Source organism: Tursiops truncatus, chromosome 1 (genome assembly GCF_011762595.2).
Source record: "Tursiops truncatus isolate mTurTru1 chromosome 1, mTurTru1.mat.Y, whole genome shotgun sequence".
Taxonomy (NCBI): Eukaryota; Metazoa; Chordata; class Mammalia; order Artiodactyla; family Delphinidae; genus Tursiops; species Tursiops truncatus.
This window is the reverse complement of record NC_047034.1, coordinates 14,442,586-14,465,152: the sequence shown is the minus strand read 5'-3', so window position 1 is coordinate 14,465,152 and position 22,567 is coordinate 14,442,586. Positions and strand designations below refer to the sequence as shown.

Genomic DNA, 22,567 nt, shown 5'->3' with positions numbered 1-22,567 from the left:
GGATGAATGGATAAAGAAAATATACATACATACACAAACAGGTACAATGGAATATTATTCAACCGTGAGAAAGAAATCCTACCATTTGCAACAAAATGGATGAACCTGGAGGGCATTATGCTAAGTGAAATGACCCAGATAGAGAAAGATGAACACTGTAGGAGCTCACTGATATGTGGAATAAATTTTTTTAAAAAAATCAAGCTCATACAAACAGGGAGTAGAATAGTGGTTACCAGGGACTGGGGAGATGTTGGTCAAAGACTACAAAGTTGCAGTTATGTAGGATGAAAAGCCTAGAGAGCTAATGTATAGGCATGATGACTATACTTAATAATACTATAATAATACTGTATGGAAAGGTGCTAAGAGAATAGATATCAGATGCACTTATCACACACAAAAATTAGTACCTATGTGAGGATATAGTATGTTAATTAGCTTGACTGTAGTAATCATTTCACTATGTATATGTATAAATCATTGTGTTGAACACCTTAAATATATGCAATTTTATTTTGAAAAATTTAAAAAACTTACAGAATAGTGTGCGTGATGTAATCCAATTTCAGTAAAGAAAAAACAGATAAACAATGACATACATGTGTATAAATATTTCTGAGAAAAACTTTGCCAAATTGTTGGCAGTAGTTTCTGTGAGGGTGACAGGTAAACCTATAGAGAATTTTCACTTTCAGCTTTTATAGTTTGAATTTTATGTAATTCTATTATTTCTTCATTTTCAGCAAACCTTTGTATTGAAGTTTAACATACAAACAGAAAAGTGCAAAAATCATAGGTGTACCGGTTGACAGATTTCAAAACCTGAATAGCTTTATGTAACCAGCACGAAATTACTAAATAGAACAGTACTGATCCCCCAGAACCTCTGCATTGTGCCCTGTTCTAAACCCCAACCAGGATCACCACTATATTGACCTCTAAAACCATAGATTTATTTTGCATGGTTTTACACTTGATGTAAAAGGGATCATGCAGTATGTTCTTTTGTGCCTAGCATTTTTTATCCAATGTTTTGTTTGTGAGATTCATGCCTGTAGTTGCATGTGGCTATATTTTGTTCATTCTCATTGCTATATTATACCTCATTTATTTATCTTTTCTGCAGTTGGTGGGCATTTGTGTATGTTCCATTTTAATGGTATAATAAGTATTTCTATATACATACTTGTATATTTTTCGGAAGCTGTGTGTGTGTGTGTGTGTGTGTGTGGTGGGATATATAACTTGGAGTGGAATGGCTAGACCAAAAGATATGCATATATTTAGGATATGTAAATTAATAAGTACTGCCAAGCAGTTTTTCAGAATGGTGGTACCAATTATACTCCCACTAGTAGTTATGAGCATTCCAGTTGCTCTATGTACTTGAGTATATTTAGTATTTTCTGTTTTATTTTAGCCATTCTGGTGGGCGTTTAGTGGTATTGCATTTTATTTTGCATTTCTCTGATGACTAACAATGCTGAGCATCTTTTTCATACATTTATTTGTCATTTTGGACATCATCTTTTTGAAGAGCCATTTGCCCCCATTCTTTTAATGAGTCATTCATCTTTTTTTATTTACTTTTAGGAATTATATATATTTTTATTGGATATGTATGTTATCAGAAATATATTTTATAAATATCTTCTCCTGTTATGTTAGTTACCTTTTCACTCTCTTATTTGTGCCTTTTCTTAGACAGAAGTTCTTAATCCTAATACAATTTATAACCATTTCCCTTTCTATTATACTTTCACCTGTATTGTTTAAGAACTCTTTGCCTATTCCATGGGCTTGTCACTGTACTGTTTTTATGATTAAATTTTTAAAGTTGCAAACACATTTACATAAAAGCTAAGTATTTCCATGTGGATCTTGGATTTTCAGGTTTTTTAAAAATGTGAGGCTATGGATGTATGTCTCTTTTATATATCTCTGTATCCCAATAGCCCAGAAGGGTGGCTGCACAAAGTATATTTTCCTAAAAATATTCCTTGGATGAATGAATAAATTTTTCTATTGAGATAGAAAAATGCTCTATCATTTCCCCAAATACTTGAAGCAAAAAATTTTCTATTTTTCAGAATATCTCCCGTTTTCTTTGCATCAAAATCTAAATTTTAGCAAGTGAGAAATGTTTATTTTTCTGCCCAGTTTAGTCAGCATGGCTTTTTAGTGCAAACCTCTAAAAAGAAAAATGCTTTGGTACTGCTCTGCTCTGCTCCACATGTCTTCTTATTCTTGAGCCCAGGATGAAAGCACATTCATGAGGCACAGGAGAAAATAGGAGTCAAGATCAGTCACACAGTATACATTTAAAGTTTCTTCTCTAACATGCTACCACATGTCTGCTTCCATTTCTTTGCCCGAAACAAGTCACGTGGCTGAGCCTAAAGTCAGCGGATGGGGATGTATAAGCATATGATTGACTACATGATTTAAGGCATGTGGCTCAAAAGATAGGATTTATCAGTGTCTACAACATTAATTGTCAAGAACATGATGTTTCAATGGAAGTGTGCATATTTTTATTTCTTTACTTGCAAAAAAAACCCCCTCGTTCATTATAAATCTTTGTAATGTAAGGAAACAATTTGACCATACAACAGCAAAACAATTTACTTTACTAAATCTTCATTTCTCACAAGAAATACCCCTTGATCTGTGTATTCTATTTTAGTTGGGCTAAATTTTATATAACATTTCTGTGTTATGAAAGTGTAAAAGCTGGAAATTAAATGGTGTGTCTGAAAAACACATGCACATGCATATTCTTGAATAACATATGATATTAGTTGATTTTTTCCCAAGTATAACTTGGCTAAATATTTCTGTAATTCTTATTGTGATTCATAATTTCATTCATCAAATTTCCCTTCAACTGGGGACGAGTAGTTGTAATCCCAGACTGAGCAATTATTATTTTCTTCCCTCATTCAAATCCTGGCTTTTGCTCCCCTGGTTACTACCATGTAGATGCCTACAGCACCCTGGTAGAGGGTGTTGTTGTCTTCGTGTTCTGAATTGTAGCTACTTTTATGAAATAACCTTCAGTTGTTTAATTTTAAAGCAATAATCTTAATTATAGTATTTGATACCACATATGAAATTTTAAAATGGTCACAGAAAGGTAAGCCATCTGTAGAAGAGAGCCACTCTGAGCCAAAAGGAGAGAAGCTTAAGAGAAGAAGAGTTGATAGAAATATGATTTTTCTCTGGTCAGAAGGTACACCAGATTTTGGCCATGTCTGTGCTTTTGTTGGCAGGTGTGTCCTCCTTATATCTGACTGCGCCACCCTAATAATTTGTTTCTATGTCTCTCATTTCATTCTCTACCAGATTTTTCTAGTGAGACCTCGATACCCACTGCCTACTCATCCATTCCATGAAAAATTATCACCCGGCAGTTTGGACTCTGCTCATTCTACTCAATTGAAAAAGATAATAATTACCAGCTCTGTGAGCTTTTCTTCAGCTCTCATTATTCTGGACCTATAGGAAATGTTTACACAGTTAACTAACTTTGCCTTCCTAAAGTTCTCTCCTACCTATGTTTCCATTTTACAGTGTGATCCTGATTGTTCTAACTTTATTATTGGACCAGTTCTTTCCTTAAGTCTGGGGCATTTTTCCCAGTGGTCCTTGCTCTGTCTCCCAGGGACATGATTTATTGGCAGGTGATTGCCAATTTATTTTTCTAGCCCCATTTTCTCTTCTGAGATTTAGTTTCTCATTTCCAAATGATGGATAGTTTTTTCCTTTACATCATTAATATAAACTCACTGTGCCCCAGATGGAGCTTATATCCTCAACCCCATATTGTCTTCGGTACCTGACCTTTCTAGTTCTGTTAATAATGCTACTTTTCCCTCAGTAATTGGTGAAAAGAATTGACCATCTTACCCCCATCATCACCTCATAACCACTTGTTTTAAGGATTCTCTTCTGAAATATATAGACTCCATTCTTTCAATACATTTAGTTATGTGTCAGTCCTTAAGTAAAATCCTTATCATCTTATTCCCCCAAAGCACAGTAATATCCCAGCTGGGTCTTCTGTAGTTAAATTATCTACATCCTCCAGACATTCAACTGTTAGCTTGACTTTGAGCATCTTCTTCCCTTCCTCCACCCAAATTTTAAAGCCTTCCTTTTGTCTACAGGATAAATTCCAACTTTTTTAGTCCACTTAGTAGGAGAGGTGAGAGTAATAAAGCTAGTATCAGGGGTTCTAGTGAGTTTGGATACTGAAAAGTGATGTGTAGGGACAAATGATCTTATTTTAGGAAGTGACAGAGGCTCCAGGATGGAGCAGGTACTGAATCTAACAGCGAGAATGTAATATCCTAGAAGGTGGGATAAAGAGAATGTGAAGTAATGAAGTAAGTAATATCAAAGAGAGTGTGAAGTAATGAAATATCAAAATGAGTAGGACAGGTATGTTTGAAAAGGACCAAAAGCATAAAATCTAGAAGACAAAGACGCAGAAGCTAAGAAGGCCAGGAGAAATTTGAGTTGCCTCTTTGGAAAGTCTGAAGCCTACATGCCAGACTTGCCTTTGCTGGTATTAAAATAATTCACTCTAGAGATAGTTATGACACAATCTTCCTTTCCATCTTTGTCTTCTACTCAAACTTCTCAAACCAGATACTCTATATATGGCCTGAGATGGGGTCTTGCCTATTTCTCCAGATTCATCTCTTAACTGCCTCCTCCACATCCAGCTTTCCTTAATATTTTCCCTGCCTCCAGGCCTTTATACAGTTTCTCCCAAAGTCCTTCATATTCTCTGAAAACAAGCTCAAGCATCTTATTCTTTGTGAAACCTTTCTTAACCCCTTTGAATCAAATGATATCTTGTAAACAGGTCTGTATCACTTATCACACCTCACTACAGTTTTTTTTTTTATTTCTTTTTCACCAACTAGAATTTAATGTCAGGCACTGGCTTGTTAGTTTTTCTTCTTTATTGTGTATCAGAGTACTCAACAAATGTTAATGTTCCATAGAAAACGTATTTTATAAAATGGCAATCTGATGCTCACAAAATGATTTCTGACCTCCTGCCTCCACACCTGTGTTAAAACTTCTTCCTTACCACTATCGTACCTTCCACCTCCTTTCTTCACATCCATTTACTAAGTACACCAGGACACCGTGTGATTTCTGGGGGTAGAAAGATGAATCAGACATGGTTTCTGATTGCAGGAACCTGTTGTCGTCTATTGAATCCAGGGTAAATCCCTCAGCTCTGTAGGAACTTTGGTTACCAGCCCAGCAGGAAGGCAGCTCTGTCCCCTTCCAGCTTACACAATCCTGGTTGACTATATTACTAATCAAATCAATAGCCATTAACTATTCAGTTTTGTGCTCTTGAGCTGTCATTTGGTTCTCATGTATGTTCTTGACCTTATTTGATTCTCCCTGTACGTCGTGTCTGTTAAGACACACACAGTTTATATCTCCAGCTAAACTGGACACGCTTGAGAACAAAGATCTCAAACTTCTTTGCAAGTTTCAGTACATTAACAAAATGTCTTACACTGAGGAAGAGCTTGATAGTACGCATTGAGTGGGTGGGATACCCGTAGAATGGAGGTTGGGCCAGGTGGTGGTAGTGCGAAGACATCATAGAGAACTATTGCATGCTCCCCCTGCTTCCTGAGCAGGGGTAATTTCTGAGAGACAGGAGCACTGTGTGTCATGGGCAGTGCTGGTAGGTGATCTGAAGGGTGAGTGGAGCCCCTGTAATTCTAAAGGCTGCAGACCATTTGGTTACAGGATGGCATCCCAGAAAATTGGCTCTGTGGACCACTTCATAGCAGATTTTTCTCGTTTTTAGCTTCTACTGCTGGACAAGTTCTTTAAACTTCATAAGTATTTTGAACAAAGCTCCTTATGTTTCTTTCACTCATGTCAAAAACCCATTTATTTTTATGACTCTGATAATATTACCACATTGATCCCCTGGTGTCCAATTTTGGGTTGACAACATATCTTTTTACGTTGATGAGTTTTGCATATATTTAAACTTCATTATATATTGATTAGCGGGAGTGCAGGCTTGAGTTTCCAAGTATGGGTTGGCATTCCTAATGGGATACAGTTAAAACCAAATGGCTGGGGCCATCCCAGTGCATTGCTGTGTATAATTCCTTGACTGTACTCACTACATCATAAATAATAATGAAAGTAAATGTACGTTTATCAGAAAGAATCAACAAAACCCAGCACTGATTCGCTGATTGCACTTGTCTCCCCAGGCATTAAGGCCAGCTTTCGAACGAGGGTGCCTGAAGGTTTGATTGTCTTTGCGGCATCACCTGGCAATCAGGAAGAGTATTTCGCAATTCAGTTGAAGAATGGACGCCCTTATTTTCTTTTTGATCCTCAGGTAAATGAGTAATCATAAGAGTTGATATTTTTGAGAGTTTACCAGGTACCAAGTGCTTATGTTTTCACAATGAATCCTCACCAAAACCTTAGAGGTGAGTACTCATTATTTCCACTTTACCAGTGAGGAAAAAGCAACTTACAAAAGTGATTTGACTTGCCCACAGCTAAAATAGCAGAGCTTCAAAATCACATAGTCTGACTGAGAATCTACATGCTTAACAACCATATGCTACCTTATAATGAGGATTAAAACTTTTAAATGCATTTGAATAGATCTGTTTTTATTTTCCTTGAGAGCAAAATTGTGTCTTTATCTCCCTTCCTCTTTCTCTTTTGCTTTCTCTTTTCCTTCCTCCCTTCCCCCCTTCCTTCTTCCCTTCCTTCCTTCCTTCCTTCCTTCCCTCCCTCCCTCCATCTCTCTCTCTTTTCCTCTCTCTCTCTCTCTTTCTTTCTTTTCCTTTCTTCACCAGCAAATATTTAAGCATCTATCAGGTGCTATCGGGCTGGGTATTGCAGACTACACTAGTTTAAAGTTAAATATGACCATGCTCCTATGAAACAATCTAGGTAGTATACAGTTAAAAAAAATAAAATATTCACAACTGTTACGAAAGACAAGTATGATGCTGTGTATTATGAGAGAATAAAGTAACGAGTCTTTCTTTTAAGTTGTCTGTCTCCTCTGCAAATGTGATGTTTAACTGAGATGCAAAACAATGAGGAAAAGTTGATCAGGACAAGAATATATGTCTATACGAGAGGACATGTGTTTGAGGTGGGGCAGGCCAGCAGAAATACTGATGGGAGATGAGGGTAGGATCTGTAATAAAATTTCCGGGCAGAGCAAACAGCAAATATTTAGTGTCTGAGTTAGACAAGAACATGGCCTATTCAGTACATTGAGATGAGTCCAATATGGCTGTAGCGTAGAGAACAAAGAGAACAGTGGTAGGTTGAAAAGTTGGGTAGAGACTAAGTAACTTAGGACCTGGGAAGGGTTTGAGAGGATTTAAATTTTTCCTGAGGACAATGGGAAACTATTGCATAGTTGTCTTCACTGTAGTTACAGGAAGGTTCGTAAACATTTGCTGTTAAGCACTGTGTTGGGCCTGTGAGTGACTGAAATATAAGACTATGTCAAAGATTTTTCTCAGGTTTTCAACTTAAAACTGCTGATCTAAGACGTAAATTATGCTTGCCAAATAAATGTTTAATGTTATATTATTAAAGGAGGCACAGCTTTTACCCTCTGTATCTAAGGGATCATGGGCCACGAGCTTCCTGCCTCCTGGAGACCCACTCACCTGTGAGAGGAAAGTCAGGGCCTGCTGGACCAAGTGTGTCTGAGCATCACCCAGGATCCCTGCAGAAGCCCTCAAGAGGCAGACGGAGTCGTTCCTGTGTTAGGAAGTGTTAGAGCCATGAATTGGCTACTGGCAAGACCAGGGAAAGAAAGGTTTATTCCTGGTATTTTGACAGCCACCTGATAACCCCCTGGCCTGACCACTATAGGTCCTCAGGCACAAGGACCCCTGGGTGTCCCCTAGAATTGCAGCTTCTTAAGGGATGCCAAGAGGTGGGCAATGAGTAAGCAAAAAGAAATAGCATCACACCTAAGCAGATCCAGCATCCAGAGAGAAAGGGCTGAGAAGCAGCTGTTTCCAAAGGCAAGGCAGATGGCATCGGGAAAACAAAAACAGCACACTGACGTTGATTCAGTTACGGGACTGAAAATATTATTTTTCACTTGAATCCTTTAAGGAGATTAATTAGAAGAGAGACTGCTGAGCCTCAGATTGCTAGGTCAAAATACATGACAAAAATATGAAAACATAAAGAAAGATGAAGGAAGATGCTAATATTAAGAAGAAATTCAAAAGGAGAACAGAAAACACATGCACAAGGTAAAGAAGGATGGGAGAAGATAACGAAATCTAAAATAGGAGAGAATATATGATTTAATAGACTTGATTATAAATTTATTGAAAGGGCTCATCAAGTTCTAGTCAAGATTAAGCAAAGCTTGTTCTTCTATAGGACCTCTGTGTGCCAGCCATTATTCTAAGTGTTCTCTCTATACATAAATACACACACACACACACACACACACACACACACACACGTATTTAAACATCACAACAACTCTGTAAAGCAGGTACTCACTATCCCCACTTTACAGGTGAAAATCTGAATCATGGTTAAATTAATTTTCCCGAAGTTATGCAGCTAATCCGTGACCAAGCTTTTCAACATGAAAGAAAAATGCTTGTTGATGTCCAGAGATTCAGTTTAAATACCATCCGTGCACCATATTGGAAGGAAATATTTCAGCAAGGCTTCTAATCAGAAGGAAAAAATAAAGAATTTGAAATATAGAGGAGAAGTAGTGGTGAATAATAAACCTAAGGATATTAAGTTCAACCTAAGTATTTGAGACAAAATGACTAGAAATGTGTTTTATGTGCCAAAGAATCTTTGACCTAGAAGAGACACACAGCAAAGGGGAAAAAAAAACCCTGATAATTGTTTGGTGCTAAAATTACTAAGAGTTGAAGGAGGGGGGGAAAATGAGTGACTTAAAAGTTTCTAAAGGCATCAACTTAGTAGAGGGGGCATTAAGGGTATAGGTTATATTGGTTTCTTGTTTTCATAAAATAAATGGACAAAAATATTTGATTTTAAATGTTGTGACAACAGAAAGTAATTACTAATAGAACGAAAATCGTTAATTGTTCCAAGAACAATTAACAAGATTAAAAAAAAGACTAAATGCTAAATTGTAAATATCAACAAAAACATAAAAGAAAGGAAACAATCCAGAAAAATAGAAGAATATCAATGAGAAAGAAAAAATCTGGTTCTGCTTCTTCTACCTCAACCTGTTAACATCTAGGTATATTTGAGATCAAGCCAGATGGAGAAAAACTTTAATCATATAGCCATTTATTCATAGAGCTTTCAAAGTATGCAAAGTGGGTTCATGTTGATTGTCTCATTTCATTCTTGAAGTAGCCACCTGAAGTAGGTATTGTTTTTTTCCCCACTTTAGATGAAGTGTCTTAACTAGGGTCACATAGTGATCTAGTGATAGAACTGGCACTGGATTTAGTTTATTTCATTCAATGAAACATTGTTAAAAATGTGTCATATTGCAGGCACTGTGCTGGGCAGTTACGAGTTGGAAACACGGAAATGAGAAATGAACAAAATGCCGCTCCTGCCGTCCTCTCTCTAGACACCCCCCCTTCCAAGATTGGAGTAGAGTCCTGCTGGACTTGAACAGGGCAGTGTGCCAGGGTGGCTTCACGCTGCCTCACACTTACAATACAATCGGTCACACCCTCATAAACGTCCATCCTGGTGTCTATGAGTGTGATGCCAGATGACCATTCACACCCCAGAACTACGTCTGTAATCATACAGTGGCCACGGGTTTGTTCACAGGTTTTGAGTATTTAATAAATGTGCCCTGCCTGCCCCCCGCCCCCCCCACCCACAATATACTCTAAACATATGGGGCAAAGTCTTTGCAGAATTAATCCAAAAACGATTCCACCAGAACTGAAACATGACTGCCATCTCTTTGTTATTTCTCTTTCTAAAAGATGTGATAGCTTCAGATTCTAAAGAATAGGAAGGGGAAGAAGTTAAATAATGCTTAACTCCGTTCAGCCACATCATTGCCATTATGATCCTGAGACTGGCTGCCGGAAACCTCCCTCCATCTCATCTTTTTCATCGCCTTTTCAATGATCAGATAGACAGGCTGGTGTAGACCAGAGCAGAGTTCGAGGAAACATTCACAAGGGCATTGCCAACCACTTCCTCCCCCTCTTCCTTCAGACAATGGCCTAGAGTGCTTCCCTCTGCCTGTCCCTGCCCTATATACCCAAATCGTAACCTGTGTACAAAGTTGGTACCTGCTAGGCAAGCATCAATGAAATTGTTAGAGCCAAAGTTGGAGGACCAGGGGAATGCAGAGGGTTTAATGATGACTTACAAGTGCATTTTTACCTGGAATAATAATGTCTCTCTGATAAAGCAAAAGTTACCTGCATTTTCAGGAAAGTGATAATTAATTTATACAAAAGAAAGTAAGGCGTTGGTTGAGCCGGACTGCCTTAAGATACATTTGAGAAAATGTGATCAGATGTATCACCCTGAGTGCTTGTGATGCTGTCTGTACATGAGTCCACGAGCTCAAGCTAGCCGGGACTGGTCCTTCCTCACCACGAAGGAATTTATCCAGGTTAACTGGACATATTGCTAACTTTTTAATGAAAGCCCAGCGTATTATCAGGCAAAGAGATTGTTGAAACTGAGGAATGGAGAATATTTGGAATATTCTTCCATTTTTTTCTCTTTTGGGGTAGGAATATGAATACAGCTTTTTTTTCTCTTTTTTTAAATTGAAGTAGAGTTGATTTACAATGTTGTGTTAGTTTCTTCTGTACAGCAAAGTGACTCAGTTATACATATATATATTATTTTTCATATTCTTTTCCATTATGGTTTATCACAGGATATTGAACATAGTCCCCTGTGCTATACAGTAGGACCTTGTTTTTTATCCATCCTATATATAATAGTTTGCATCTGCTCATCCCAAACCCCCAATGCTTCCCTCCCCAATCCCTCACCCCTTTGGCAACCACAAGTCTGTACTCTGTATCATAAATACAACTTCGTGAACAAAGTTAGAGCTACCCCAAGTTTAAAGAAGCTTAGGAGTTTGTTTTATACGTCCCCCATTGACATTTCAAAGTATTTATATTTTAAATAACTCAGGTACCACTTTAAGCCAGTTTTCTTTCCTTTTGTCTGTAAAGGATACAAGATTATCTAATGAACACCTTATTGTACTCATCAGACAAGTAGTTATTTGCTCTTTGTGTCTTTCTTATCTGAGTGTACAATCCAGTGAGGGCAGGTCTGTCTATTAGTCCCCAGATATATCCTCGAGGCTCAGTACAGTCCTTGGAACATAGTAGATACACTCATAAATAAGTAAAGGTCTGTTGACTGATTGGTTGACTGAGTGGCTTGATAGCTATTGGTAAAATAGTACTCATGGGCTTCCCTGGTGGCGCAGTGGTTGAGAGCCTGCCTGCTGATGCAGGGGACATGGGTTTGTGCCCCGGTCCGGGAGGATCCCACATGCCGCGGAGCAGCTGGGCCCATGAGCCATGGCCGCTGAGCCTGCGCGTCTGGAGCCTGTGCTCTGCAATGGGAGAGGCCACAACAGTGAGAGGCCCGCATACTGCAAAAAAAAAAAGTACTCATAATTGCAGAAATTACCCATTTTCTAGGATAAAATTTCCAGTTCTTTAATGATAATTTAACAATTTTAGTTATTTGTCTTCATTTGTCAGATACTTTGACTTATACCGATGTTATTTTCAAATTACTGTTCCTGAATCCATTCAAAATAATTAAATTTTGAGTTGTGGAAAGAGCATTTTGTAGGAATTTAAAGTTACTCTCTAACACGTAGTTTCAAAATAACTGAAGTCATTGTGTACTTTGTTCTTTTTAAAATATCTTAATAAACTTAAGTAACGAATTCTTTACATAATAATATAATTCTACATAGAGGCGTAAAAACTTATTTGGCATTCCTTCCAACTATCCGATTCATTCTATGAAAAAATATTTGGGGGAAAGGGGGAAGATTCTTCATAATATTTAAAACAGGACATATGTTTGCCTATCATAAACTGAACACTTAGAATTATTGTTAAGAGTCAGTAAAGTTACTCCATTTTTTAATTGCTGTATTTTTTGTTCTCTCTAACAATTAGCTAGAGTCTTCCTATTTTCATTAGATTAATTTCAATTTGGAAATACTTGATCAGATGATATTTTATTGACCAGTAATGACTCGTGGTTCTCAGTTAAATGTTTTATGTTCAGTGACATTAACAGGAAATTCACATAACATTCTGACTTCACTGAGGGAAATGGTGAAAGTGAAAGCTTTCAAAAAAAAATTCCGAATAGCATCTATTTAACATGTCTGATATTTTCCAGATGGAAAAAATAAACTGCATCATATGACATCAGAATTGATCACAGAATTATTCTCTTAACATTGGTGAGGTAAAATAATCTTAAAATGATCATCAAAGAATAATACACTAAGTTCCTCTAAGTATGAAGAAAATTTGGCATACTGAGGCTGTGTGTTATGTACTTGAATGTGTCACCAGTCAATGTGATTTCGATGTAGAGAACTATTAATGCTTCAGACTATCACCAAACATGATACGAAGAACCACTTACTCAGACACCTGATCTTTAGAATGCAGCATCGTCTGTAACAATTTTAACGCTAACTAAGTACACTTTGATGAGACAGCATTTAATAAAATGCTCATTAATTTCATCATTAGCAAGGGTATGCTAAGAAGTAAGCCAGTTTCTTATGTCACGCCCAATTAGCATCCCATGCTAGTAATCCCATTAGTATTGTTGAATTCACTAATGGAAAAACTAATGGGCATGCTACCAGGGCACATTAATTGGGCACGACACCAGTTCTGGTTTTAATTATTAAACTACGATAATGAAATGTGTGTTTGTAAAATATTAAAATGTTGAAATAGGGTTGAGGAAAATAAAAGAATATGTGGAGGAAAGAGATAGAAGGAAAATCAACCTACAAAGATTCGAGGACTTACCAAAATGGTCATCTTTCTAGCTGATTGAGTTGCCTGTAAAAGTTGGGATATTGTCCACGTGAGAAGCAACCCACTCCTACTCATGGGAAATTAAAAGCTCTTTTTTGGTAATATGAAATTCTGTATGTCACACATGTTGTCATGCTCTGTATGAGGCCTGACAGGAGCCAATTAAATGCATAGAATGGACATGGTATACTGCTGAAGCTATATTAGGGAAATATAAACAGAAATGTTTTACTGAAGATGGTGTGATTAACGTTGCAATTTTTGTGACATAAATCTTCACCATATTGCATCAGATAATTATCAGCTTTATCTTTTTTGAAAAACAGTATACCAAGATTATTAGAATTTGGTGAAACAGTCCAAGTAATTTAAAAATATATTTGTAATATTTTACCAAATCTTATTTTTAGCTTAAAAAAATTTTTATTGATTGAAGTTAAGTATTGCTAGGATCTACTTTATTAAGAAAGAAAGAAAAAATTGTTTTCATTTAGAAGGTTTAGAGTAATTTTCTGGTTGTTTTTTCTTTAACCACGGTAGTAGCAAATGATGATGGTGACAAAGTTGAAATACCTTTTACTTAGTCTTAAGTGTTCACTAACATTAAAAGAGTATCATTGCGCTAACCAGAATATACATAGCTCTAAAGTGTCAAGATGAAATGTTTCTCTTTTACTTTTCTTTGTCTCCTTATCCTCACCTCCTTTTAGCTAGTATCTGTCCTTATTATCTGCCATTTCCTAGTCTTATCCACTTAGGAACTCATTTTTAACTATACTGTTACCTTAGGCAAAAGTATAAATGCTAGAATTTAGACTACAAAGCATTGAGTATTAAGTTTAACCGCTATACTTATGTTCAAGGCATTAGTAACTGACTAATTTTTAATGTGAACCTTATTCCTTCTTGCTATACATAGTGTAGTGAAGGTAAAAGAAAATAACTTGCTAGACATTTCCTTATCTTTAGAACAATATTATTTGAATAGTATTTTATTAGTTTTAAATTCTTCTCTTTTTTATATTTCTGCCCCCAAATTTAAAATATTAGAAAAGAAAATTCATTACCTTTCTGATGAGTATAGTTACTCAAAATCCAAGGGTACTTGTAAGAGATTTTTATTGCAAAGAGAAGCTCTTTTCAGATTTGAGCACTGAGGTGACACAGAAGTACATCAGAGAAAAGCCAGAAGGATGTATCAACTTTAATTTTGAGTTCTGTTTGAAACGTGTGCATGCTTGCATCTGGGTCATGTTGAAATTTGCTAATTGGTTTTTTACAAATATATATGTATGTGTATGTAACATGCATACTCACTCATTGATTTTTTTTCCCTCATTCATTCCCTTAAGGGGTCTGCAGTAGAAGTTACCACAACTAATGATGATGGTAAACAATATAGTGATGGCAAATGGCATGAGATAATCGCGATTAGGCATCAGGATTTCGGCCAAATCACACTTGATGGGCAATATACAGGTAAGATCTTCTTTGACATATATGAAGGGCTCTATTGGTGTGCTGATGTTACCGTCCTCTTCTGTTGTTTATATTTGTTCATCTCTTCTTTCACCTTTATCTCCACTCAACTTCATCTAAATTGCTGTTGAGTTTGCCTTTGGGGTGCTCCTAAAATGATGAAGTCTTGGCAACTATCTTCTCATCTACACAGGGTTTCAGTAAAGCAAAAATAAGAGTAAAGTCATCAATAGCAATTTTGTATCTTTTTCAGGTCTTTACAATTTGCAAGGGCTTTTACTTTCCTTTTACTTTCCTTTTACTTATGTTCTCTCCTTATGTTCCTCTATTATGACCTCGGTTATACTCATTTTAGAGATGAGGAAACTAAGGCTCCAAAAGGTAAACAACTTCTTCCAGTTAAGACAGTTGGTAGGCAGCGTTCTGGGACATGTGTTTTTACTTTGCAATTCTAAGTTTTTTTCTTTCTATCCTTCCCTATCTACCATCCCCATGTAATTGTAAAAGTTACAGTACGATGATGCAGGCTTTTATTAATTCATTCAGAAAATATGAAATTTTAATGAGCACCTACTACTGCTCTAGGAACTCTGGAAACAAGGAGGAAAATTTACACTTTAGGTGGGGGAGGGGCAGGAAACAGAATAAATAAATATTGAACAAATATCAGGTAGTGGTACATTCTGAGAGTGTATAAAACAGGATAAGAGGAAAAGGGGTGTGTGTGTATTGGGGAAGGGATGTTTTGATTTTATAAAAGACTGTTAGAGAAGGTCTTTCCGATAAGGTGACATATGAGCATAGACCTAAAGGGGATAAAAGGGCAAACCAGGCAAATGTCTAGGAGAATGTTTCAAGTCAAGTGAACAGTAGGTCCCAGGGCCCTGAGGTGGGAGCATATGATATGTGCCATGTCAAGGACCAACAAGGAAGCCAATGTGGGAAAGAGAGGTTGAAGGGGCTAGTGTTACAATGTGAAATCAGAGAGGCCACTGGGGCTGTATTACATAGGGCTTTGTGAGCTTTTACTTGAAAAGAGGGAAGCCATTGGAGAATTTTGAGAGAGGGGTAACATGACATGACTTCTTTCTTTAAAAGGAACACTGTGGCTGCTCTTTTGGAGATAAGTTTTAAGGAGAACAAGGATGGAAGTGTTGACCTAAAACAAATAGATTGCCATATGCTTTTCCAGCAAAGATGGGTTTATTCGGGATCAGTAGAAAGCTGCAATTCGGGGTCTGCAACCATGGTGAGCCACTTGGAAGTCCCCGCACAGCAACGGAAGGAGAACGCTTTTATGGAGGGCAAAAGGAAGTTGGGAGGGCTGTAGTAAACAAATAGTCCATGGCTTTTCATTGGCTGAGTGCTTGCCAGGAAAGAGGAGGTGTCTTTCTTCTTCCTGTTGGGCTCTGCTGTCACCACAGGGCATGAGACCTCCTTCTGGTCTCCCAAATCTATCTATTTGAGGTTTCTGTTTATTAATTTTTTATATGTCCCCCTTTTGCTCATGAACTTTCTCTCAGAGCATCACTGATCGAGTCAGCTTTTCTAATTTCAATGGCTTTTTGTTCCTCAGTGCCAGGAAGGACCTTTCCTGTGTGTGGGGTCTCATATCAGAAGGGAATGCACAGATTGGAAACCTACTGAGGTCATATTCGAGTAACAAGGGAAGGTAGAATGGAGAACTCTCAGACACTTTCTGTCTCAATTCCATATGTTATCAAGATCATAGACATTGGAGATCATCTGAAGCATTATGTCATTGTCAAAGATTTGGCAATACACTTCCTAAAGACCTGGTCCAGATATCTTCAGAAAGCTGCCTCATCAGGTGTTGTCTGCTTCAGTTCTGGGAAATATTTACTTTCAGCTCACCAGACTTTTTGAGGTCCCTTCAGAATTTGGTGCTTTCTTTAGGCATGTCACATGAGTCCAAGAATCTATTCCTTGGACTTTGGCGGCAGAAGGGTTGGTTAGCAATACCTGATAGGGGTCTCTCCAATAAGCTTGAAGAAAGTTCCTCTGGAGGTGTCTTTTCCAGTAAATAAAGCCTTCAGGTTGCAAGGTGTGATGCTTAAGGTCTTCGTCTCCTGACAGTGCACTGTAAAGAGATTGCTCTACCGAAACATGGTTATTTTTAATAGGAGCAATTTGGCCCTTGTGTTATTGGAGTATCTCTCCTCTTTTCAGTTGTAGGTCAAAAAAAAAGCAGTAACCAAGTGTGTTGGGTGTCCTGTGACTGTTTCAATGGGTGAGAATTTTTGAGTTACAAAAAGTGTGGATCTGAGATTTAGAGGGACCAATAGCAATGCTTTGGGCCAAGGTATTTGTATGACCTTTACAAATTTTGCCAGTTGGGTCTAATAATGCCATTACTGTGATCGACTAAATCAGAGGATTGATGCCACAGACTTGTTGAAGTACCTGTTGGCCAGTAAAACAGGTTCCTCACTCACTATGAAGTCCATCTGTATCAAAGTGTAGCCCTTGTTCTGATACCAGATGCCCTAAATATCAAACCTGGGTTTGGGCAAGCTACAGTTTTTTCCTTGGCAATCTTATGTCCCTTTAAGGCTAAAAGCTTTAGAAAGTGGATGCTGTCTTCCTGTGAGTAGGCTTTAGAAGATCAAAGAAGCAAATCATTCACATATGCAACAAAGTAGACCTGTAGGAAACTTTATATCATCCAGGTCAACCTTCAGGATTTACAAGAAATAAGAAGGACTCTCAGTAAAACCCTGAGCATTACTGTCCAGGTGAATTGTTTTTCTTCCCAAGTAAAGGTAAAAAGGTGTTGGCTAGCTTCATCAAGTGGAATACTAAGGAATGCACTGCATAAATCAATTACAGTAAAGAATTTGCTTCCAGTGGGAATGGATGTTAGAACGTCTGAGGATTAGGAACAACAGGGCGTCTAGGGATAACAATGTTGCTTATTGCTCAGAGGTCCTGGACAGACCTCTACCCTCAGCCCTTAGGTTTTCTCACAGGTAAAATAGCATCCTCACAGGAATTAGTACAGGCATAATGAGGTTTCGAGCCTTATAATCTTCTATTACAGGCTTTATGCCTTGAAGGGTTTCTTTACTTATAGGGTATTGATTAATTCTGGGAAGAGGTTTTGAGGGATCTATTTGAATCTTGATGGGAAGGGGTGCTCTTTGAAGTTTGCCAATATCAGTTGGAGATTTTGCCCATAAAGATGGTGGTGGCTGATTCAATAGGGACACATGATCAGTGTTTCCAAAATCCGCTCTAGAACTGTCGGAGACAGAACAAATAAAAGATGTCAGAGGGGTCATTTAATTTACCTGGTTGGTGATTTTGATGGCTACTGTCAAATTCTAGATTATCTCCTCCTTTTGCAAGAAAGAATTTCCAGCATGAGACTTTTCCAAGAAGTCTCAGCCCAATAAATGGGTAGGGGCAGAGGAACTAAGGAGAAAAATACATGTGTGTCTCTCAAAGGGCCTAAAGGAAAGGAATAGGTTCAGAGACAAGAGCCTCTTGAGATCCGTTAGAGATTGCCACTATTTGAACTGTGTTGGTACTCGGAGGCAGAGGCTGCTTTTTAGTAATGGGTTGGAGCACTGAGTGTGTGACCATTAGGACTGGAAGAGATTCAACCCCAATCTTGAGAAACATTTCTTTAAGCTGATTAAGATGGAGAATTGGGAAGAGCCCCTATAGTTCCTCAGAGCCTATCATTGAGTAGTTGGCGGATATTGGAAAGGTTAGTCAGAGGGCTGAAGACACTGAAAGCACTTAAATTTGTAACAGTCTCTTTTCCAATATCCTGGCTATTTTCAATAATACCAGAAACTAGGAGGATTTTAGTTTCATTTAGGAGCCTTCATTTGCGTAGTTGAAGTTTAAGAATTTAGACAGTCTTCCTTCTAGGTGATTCAGCTATAGTGTGAGAGAGCAGTTTTGACAGATTAATCAAAACTAGATGGGACATAGTTTTCCATTCCATCCTGGTCCTTTTCATTAGAAAGGAAAGATCCCAGTTTGGCCCATTAATAAACATGGAATTAAAAGCTACCCAGGTGGAATCAACATCTGGAAGAAGACCAAAACTTTGCATAAAAATAATCTGAATTCAATTGTAATCATAATGAACAGGTTCATCAGAGTTTCGTGTGCAAGCCTGAATTTTGTTCCAGTTGACAGTCTTTGGAAAAACCCTAGGAATTGCTCAGTGAAGTCACCTAGTGATTGCTCAAGCCTGATCATATAGTAAGTTAGAGGACTGATCTCCTGGTTGTTATCCTAGAGACCTTTCAGGATTTTCCCAATTAGCAGTTCTGATCCAATGCTGGGTCTGGCCATCACCAACAAACCTATGAATTAGCTAAGGTACGTCAGAGAAACCAAGTTGATAAGTTTGAATGACTACATTAAATTCCTCAGCAAATCTGTGACAATCTTCAGTTACTTTGGGTATATTTTTGACTGTGGCTTGCAGTTCAGCTTTAGTCCAGGGAATATAAGAAATTAAGTGTTTAGCTTCTGGAACCTTAGAAGGCTTAATTTTAAAGGGACAGGTTCTGATAAGTTCAGAGGAAAAGGGAGTGGGGAATGTTTCAGAGAAAGGGGAAGTTTGGTGAGAGAATTATTGGGGGGGGGGGAACTGAGGGTCTGAGGAGGCATAGGCAGTAGAGAAGGAAAGGAGAAAGATGGTTCCAGATGAGTCTGGCCATGAGGAGCTGGGGAAGAGAGACAAGATGGTACCAGAGGTTGAGCCTGAGACAGAGAAGCCAAGGAAGGAAAGCCTGAGGTGTGGAGAGCCACTTTGTCTTTCTTTATCCACATGTTTGCCTCAGTTAATCTTAAAATCTCATTTTGCTGAGGGACAATTTTAAGCTCCTAATTACATTTAGAAACCTCAACATGCCAATCAAAATAGGCATACTATTCAGTTCTGGGAATTTCTGAGCTATTGTAGTCCAATTAACTTTGAGGATTCCAAAAATTCCCCATAATGGCCATTGATATTCTAAATTGCCTTAGGTCAGTTTGGTCCATTTAGTTGGAAATGCACATGAGGAAAGACCACACTTTTTAAACATAAAATTGTCCAGAGTCCCTGTCGGCGGGGGCTCGCTCAAAATATGTAGATAACTGGTATCTCATTACTCAGAAGTTTGTCTCCAGAGTGAAAGAATAATTTTTAAACAGCTCACAGTTCAAATCAAACTGCTCGCAACTCAAACAGCATGCAAATTAATACCAGCCAATTCTAGGGAAACAGTTTGGTCCTGTAGAAACCAGGCCCAAGGTTTTTCAGTCATTTCCAAAGAACAGCCCTAATTCCAAAGGAATGGGCTGAAGCCTGAAAAACCAGCAGAGTTTCAGTGAAGCAGCCTCGTTCCTGAAGGAACAGGCTGATGACTTCTCAGCCAGTCTTGGTTGAAACAGTCTGATCTCAAAATTAGACTGAAGTTCCAAATGAGTACTCAGGTACAGAACAAGGCCTTAACCAGAAAAAACCTTTAAGCAGAACTTGCATAAAGGCTGGAGAGCTTCAAATGCAAAGAGGGTGTGAGCTCAGATCCAGGAGAAAGATTTACCTTCAAACTCCAGAGTTGGTAAGAGCAGTGAGCACAGTGGGTAAGCAGTGAGCACAGTGGGCTTCTTTGTGGGTACCACACCTGTTTGTTCACCAAAACTGGAGCCTTCAGGGGTTTTCTCTGGTCCCCATAGGGTCCACCAAAATGTTGACCTAAAACAAATGGACTGTCAGATATTTCTCCAGCAAAGATGGGTTTATTGGGGATCAGCAGAGAATCACAATTCAGGGTCTACAACCATGGCAAGCCAAGTGCAAGTCCCGCATGGCAAGGGAGGGAGAAAACTTTTACAGAGGATGAACAGGAAGCTGGGGGGACTATAGTAAACAAAGTGTTCATGATTTTTCATTGGCTGAGTCCTTGCCAGGAAAGAAAAGTCTTTCCTCTTCCTGGTGGGTTTGCCTTCATTACAAGGTGTGAGAACTCTACCTTCTGGTCTCCCGAATATTTAATTGAGGTTTCTGCTTATTAATTTGTTACAGAAGCATGGAGACCAGCAAATAGGCTTCTGCAATAATTCTAAAATAATCCAGACAAGAAATGATCGTTTCTTGAACCAGGGAAGGAATTGTGGATATAATGAGAAATCTGGATGTATTGTAAATGTTAAGGAATTTGATTGAGGTAGAGCAGGGGTTGGCAGACTACCACCTGTGGGCCAAATCCAGCCCATGCCTGTTTTCATAAAGCTTTATTGGCGACAACTGCACCCATTGGTTAGGTATTGTCTATGGCTGCTTGAGGCTGTGTGGTCTACAAAGAGGAAAATACATACTACCTTGCTCTTTACAGAAGACTTTTGCTAACCCCTAATGTAGAGCATGACTGCAAGGTTTGGGGCCTTTAGACTGTAACTACCATAACTAAGGTGGGCAAGTTAGTGGGAGAAGCAGATTCAAAGAGAGACGTTCAGATTTCGGTTTGAACATGTTAAGTCTTAGGTACCTATGAGGCATCCAAGTGGAAATATCAAGCAGATTCCTGGATCTGAGTTCAGGGAAGAGTTCCAGACTAGAGATAAAAAAATTGGGAGTTGTCAGCTTAAGATGGTATTTAAAGCCAAGGTCCCAGATATAAGTAGGGCTAATTAGAGTTGTTTGGGCTCTGAAAAAAAAAATCCCCCTTCTCCCAAAAAATGATGGAGTAAAATAAACATTTTAACAGATTTGCATTGTTATACAACACAGTCAAGGACCCAGGCCCCTTCTGATCTTTGGCCCTGGGAATTAGCACAGGTACCCAGCTCTCTCTTCATCGTTCTAGAGGGGATTAGGGTATCTGTGTAGGTGGAGAAAGAGATCTGAGATGGGAGGAAGCCTGGGTCATTGCAGCATCAAGATGTTGGGGTGATGAGGAAGAACCAGTGAAGAAATGTAACCAATATGTAGAGAACCAAGAAAGTGTGGTGTCCAGAAGCCCAGGGAAGGGTTTAGTCATTTGTTAAATTTGTAGAAGTAGATTATCCTGCTGAAGTTGGAATTCTCATCTCCTTTTCCATCCATAGGCTCCTCGGCCACCCTGAATGGTAGTACTGTTATTGGAGAGAACACAGGAGTGTTTGTGGGAGGGCTGCCGCAGGGTTATACCATCCTCAGGAAGGATTCTGGTGAGTTTGGGAAAGGTATAGAATTTATATGTTGTCACCACATTTTAGAATCAAGTTGCATTATTTTAAAGTATGGGTAATAGTATTACTTTCTATCTCATACTGTATTTCCTACATCAGTATGTCAAAAATTTCCTTTAGGTCTCTTCTTTTCTAAAGGAACCATGTACTACTTGCATTTCAATTCTTAGTACCCAGTTCTTGATATGTAAAAGGAGTTCATTAAACTTTTGCGGAAATGAATTATACTAATTTCAGTCAAAGCTATGTTATTTAGGGATCAAAAAATTTCAGTGACTTTTTTGAGAAGGATATATTTAAATCCTCAAGACCGGTTATAGTTACTTCCTTAGAAATACCTGTAGAGTGAGAGGGCTTTCATTTGGCTACTGTAGACTGGTGGAGAAGTCTCTTGAAAACATTCACACACACACACACACACATACACAGATTGAAAGAAAGAGAGAAGAGAGTCTTTGTCATAGTTCTTTGCCCACCAAGCACAATTCTTGTCTCTGGTATATCCAGGCATGAGGAGGAGAGCATACCCCAATACCAAGTATCCCTCCTGTAGATGACATCTGTCCATTATAAATAAATAATTTGACATTGCGCATATAAATTGACCTTGTAAAACATTGACTGCTGGTGAATACCCTCCCTAAGATCAGGTCATGAACTCAAGAGCTGAGAGCTGAGCTTTCCACTGACCTGTAAGGACACTGCCATATGAAATGCAACCTCAGCTTCAGGCGCCTTCTCGCCCTCTCTGCTTTTTTTTTTTTTTTGCTCTCTAATTCTCTCATTTGCTCACT

General features: G+C 38.3%; 1 protein-coding gene across 1 annotated transcript in view; it reads left to right on the top strand.

Annotated features, from left to right (window-relative positions):
• Window positions 1-22,567, top strand: part of USH2A (usherin) — a 784,083-nt gene that overhangs the window by 277,686 nt on the left and 483,830 nt on the right. Inside the window, exons 21-23 of the mRNA XM_019920609.2 lie at window positions 6,273-6,403; window positions 14,447-14,573; window positions 21,651-21,752. Of these exons, the coding sequence (XP_019776168.2) occupies window positions 6,273-6,403; window positions 14,447-14,573; window positions 21,651-21,752 (360 nt within the window). The remainder of the gene's footprint in view (window positions 1-6,272; window positions 6,404-14,446; window positions 14,574-21,650; window positions 21,753-22,567) is intronic.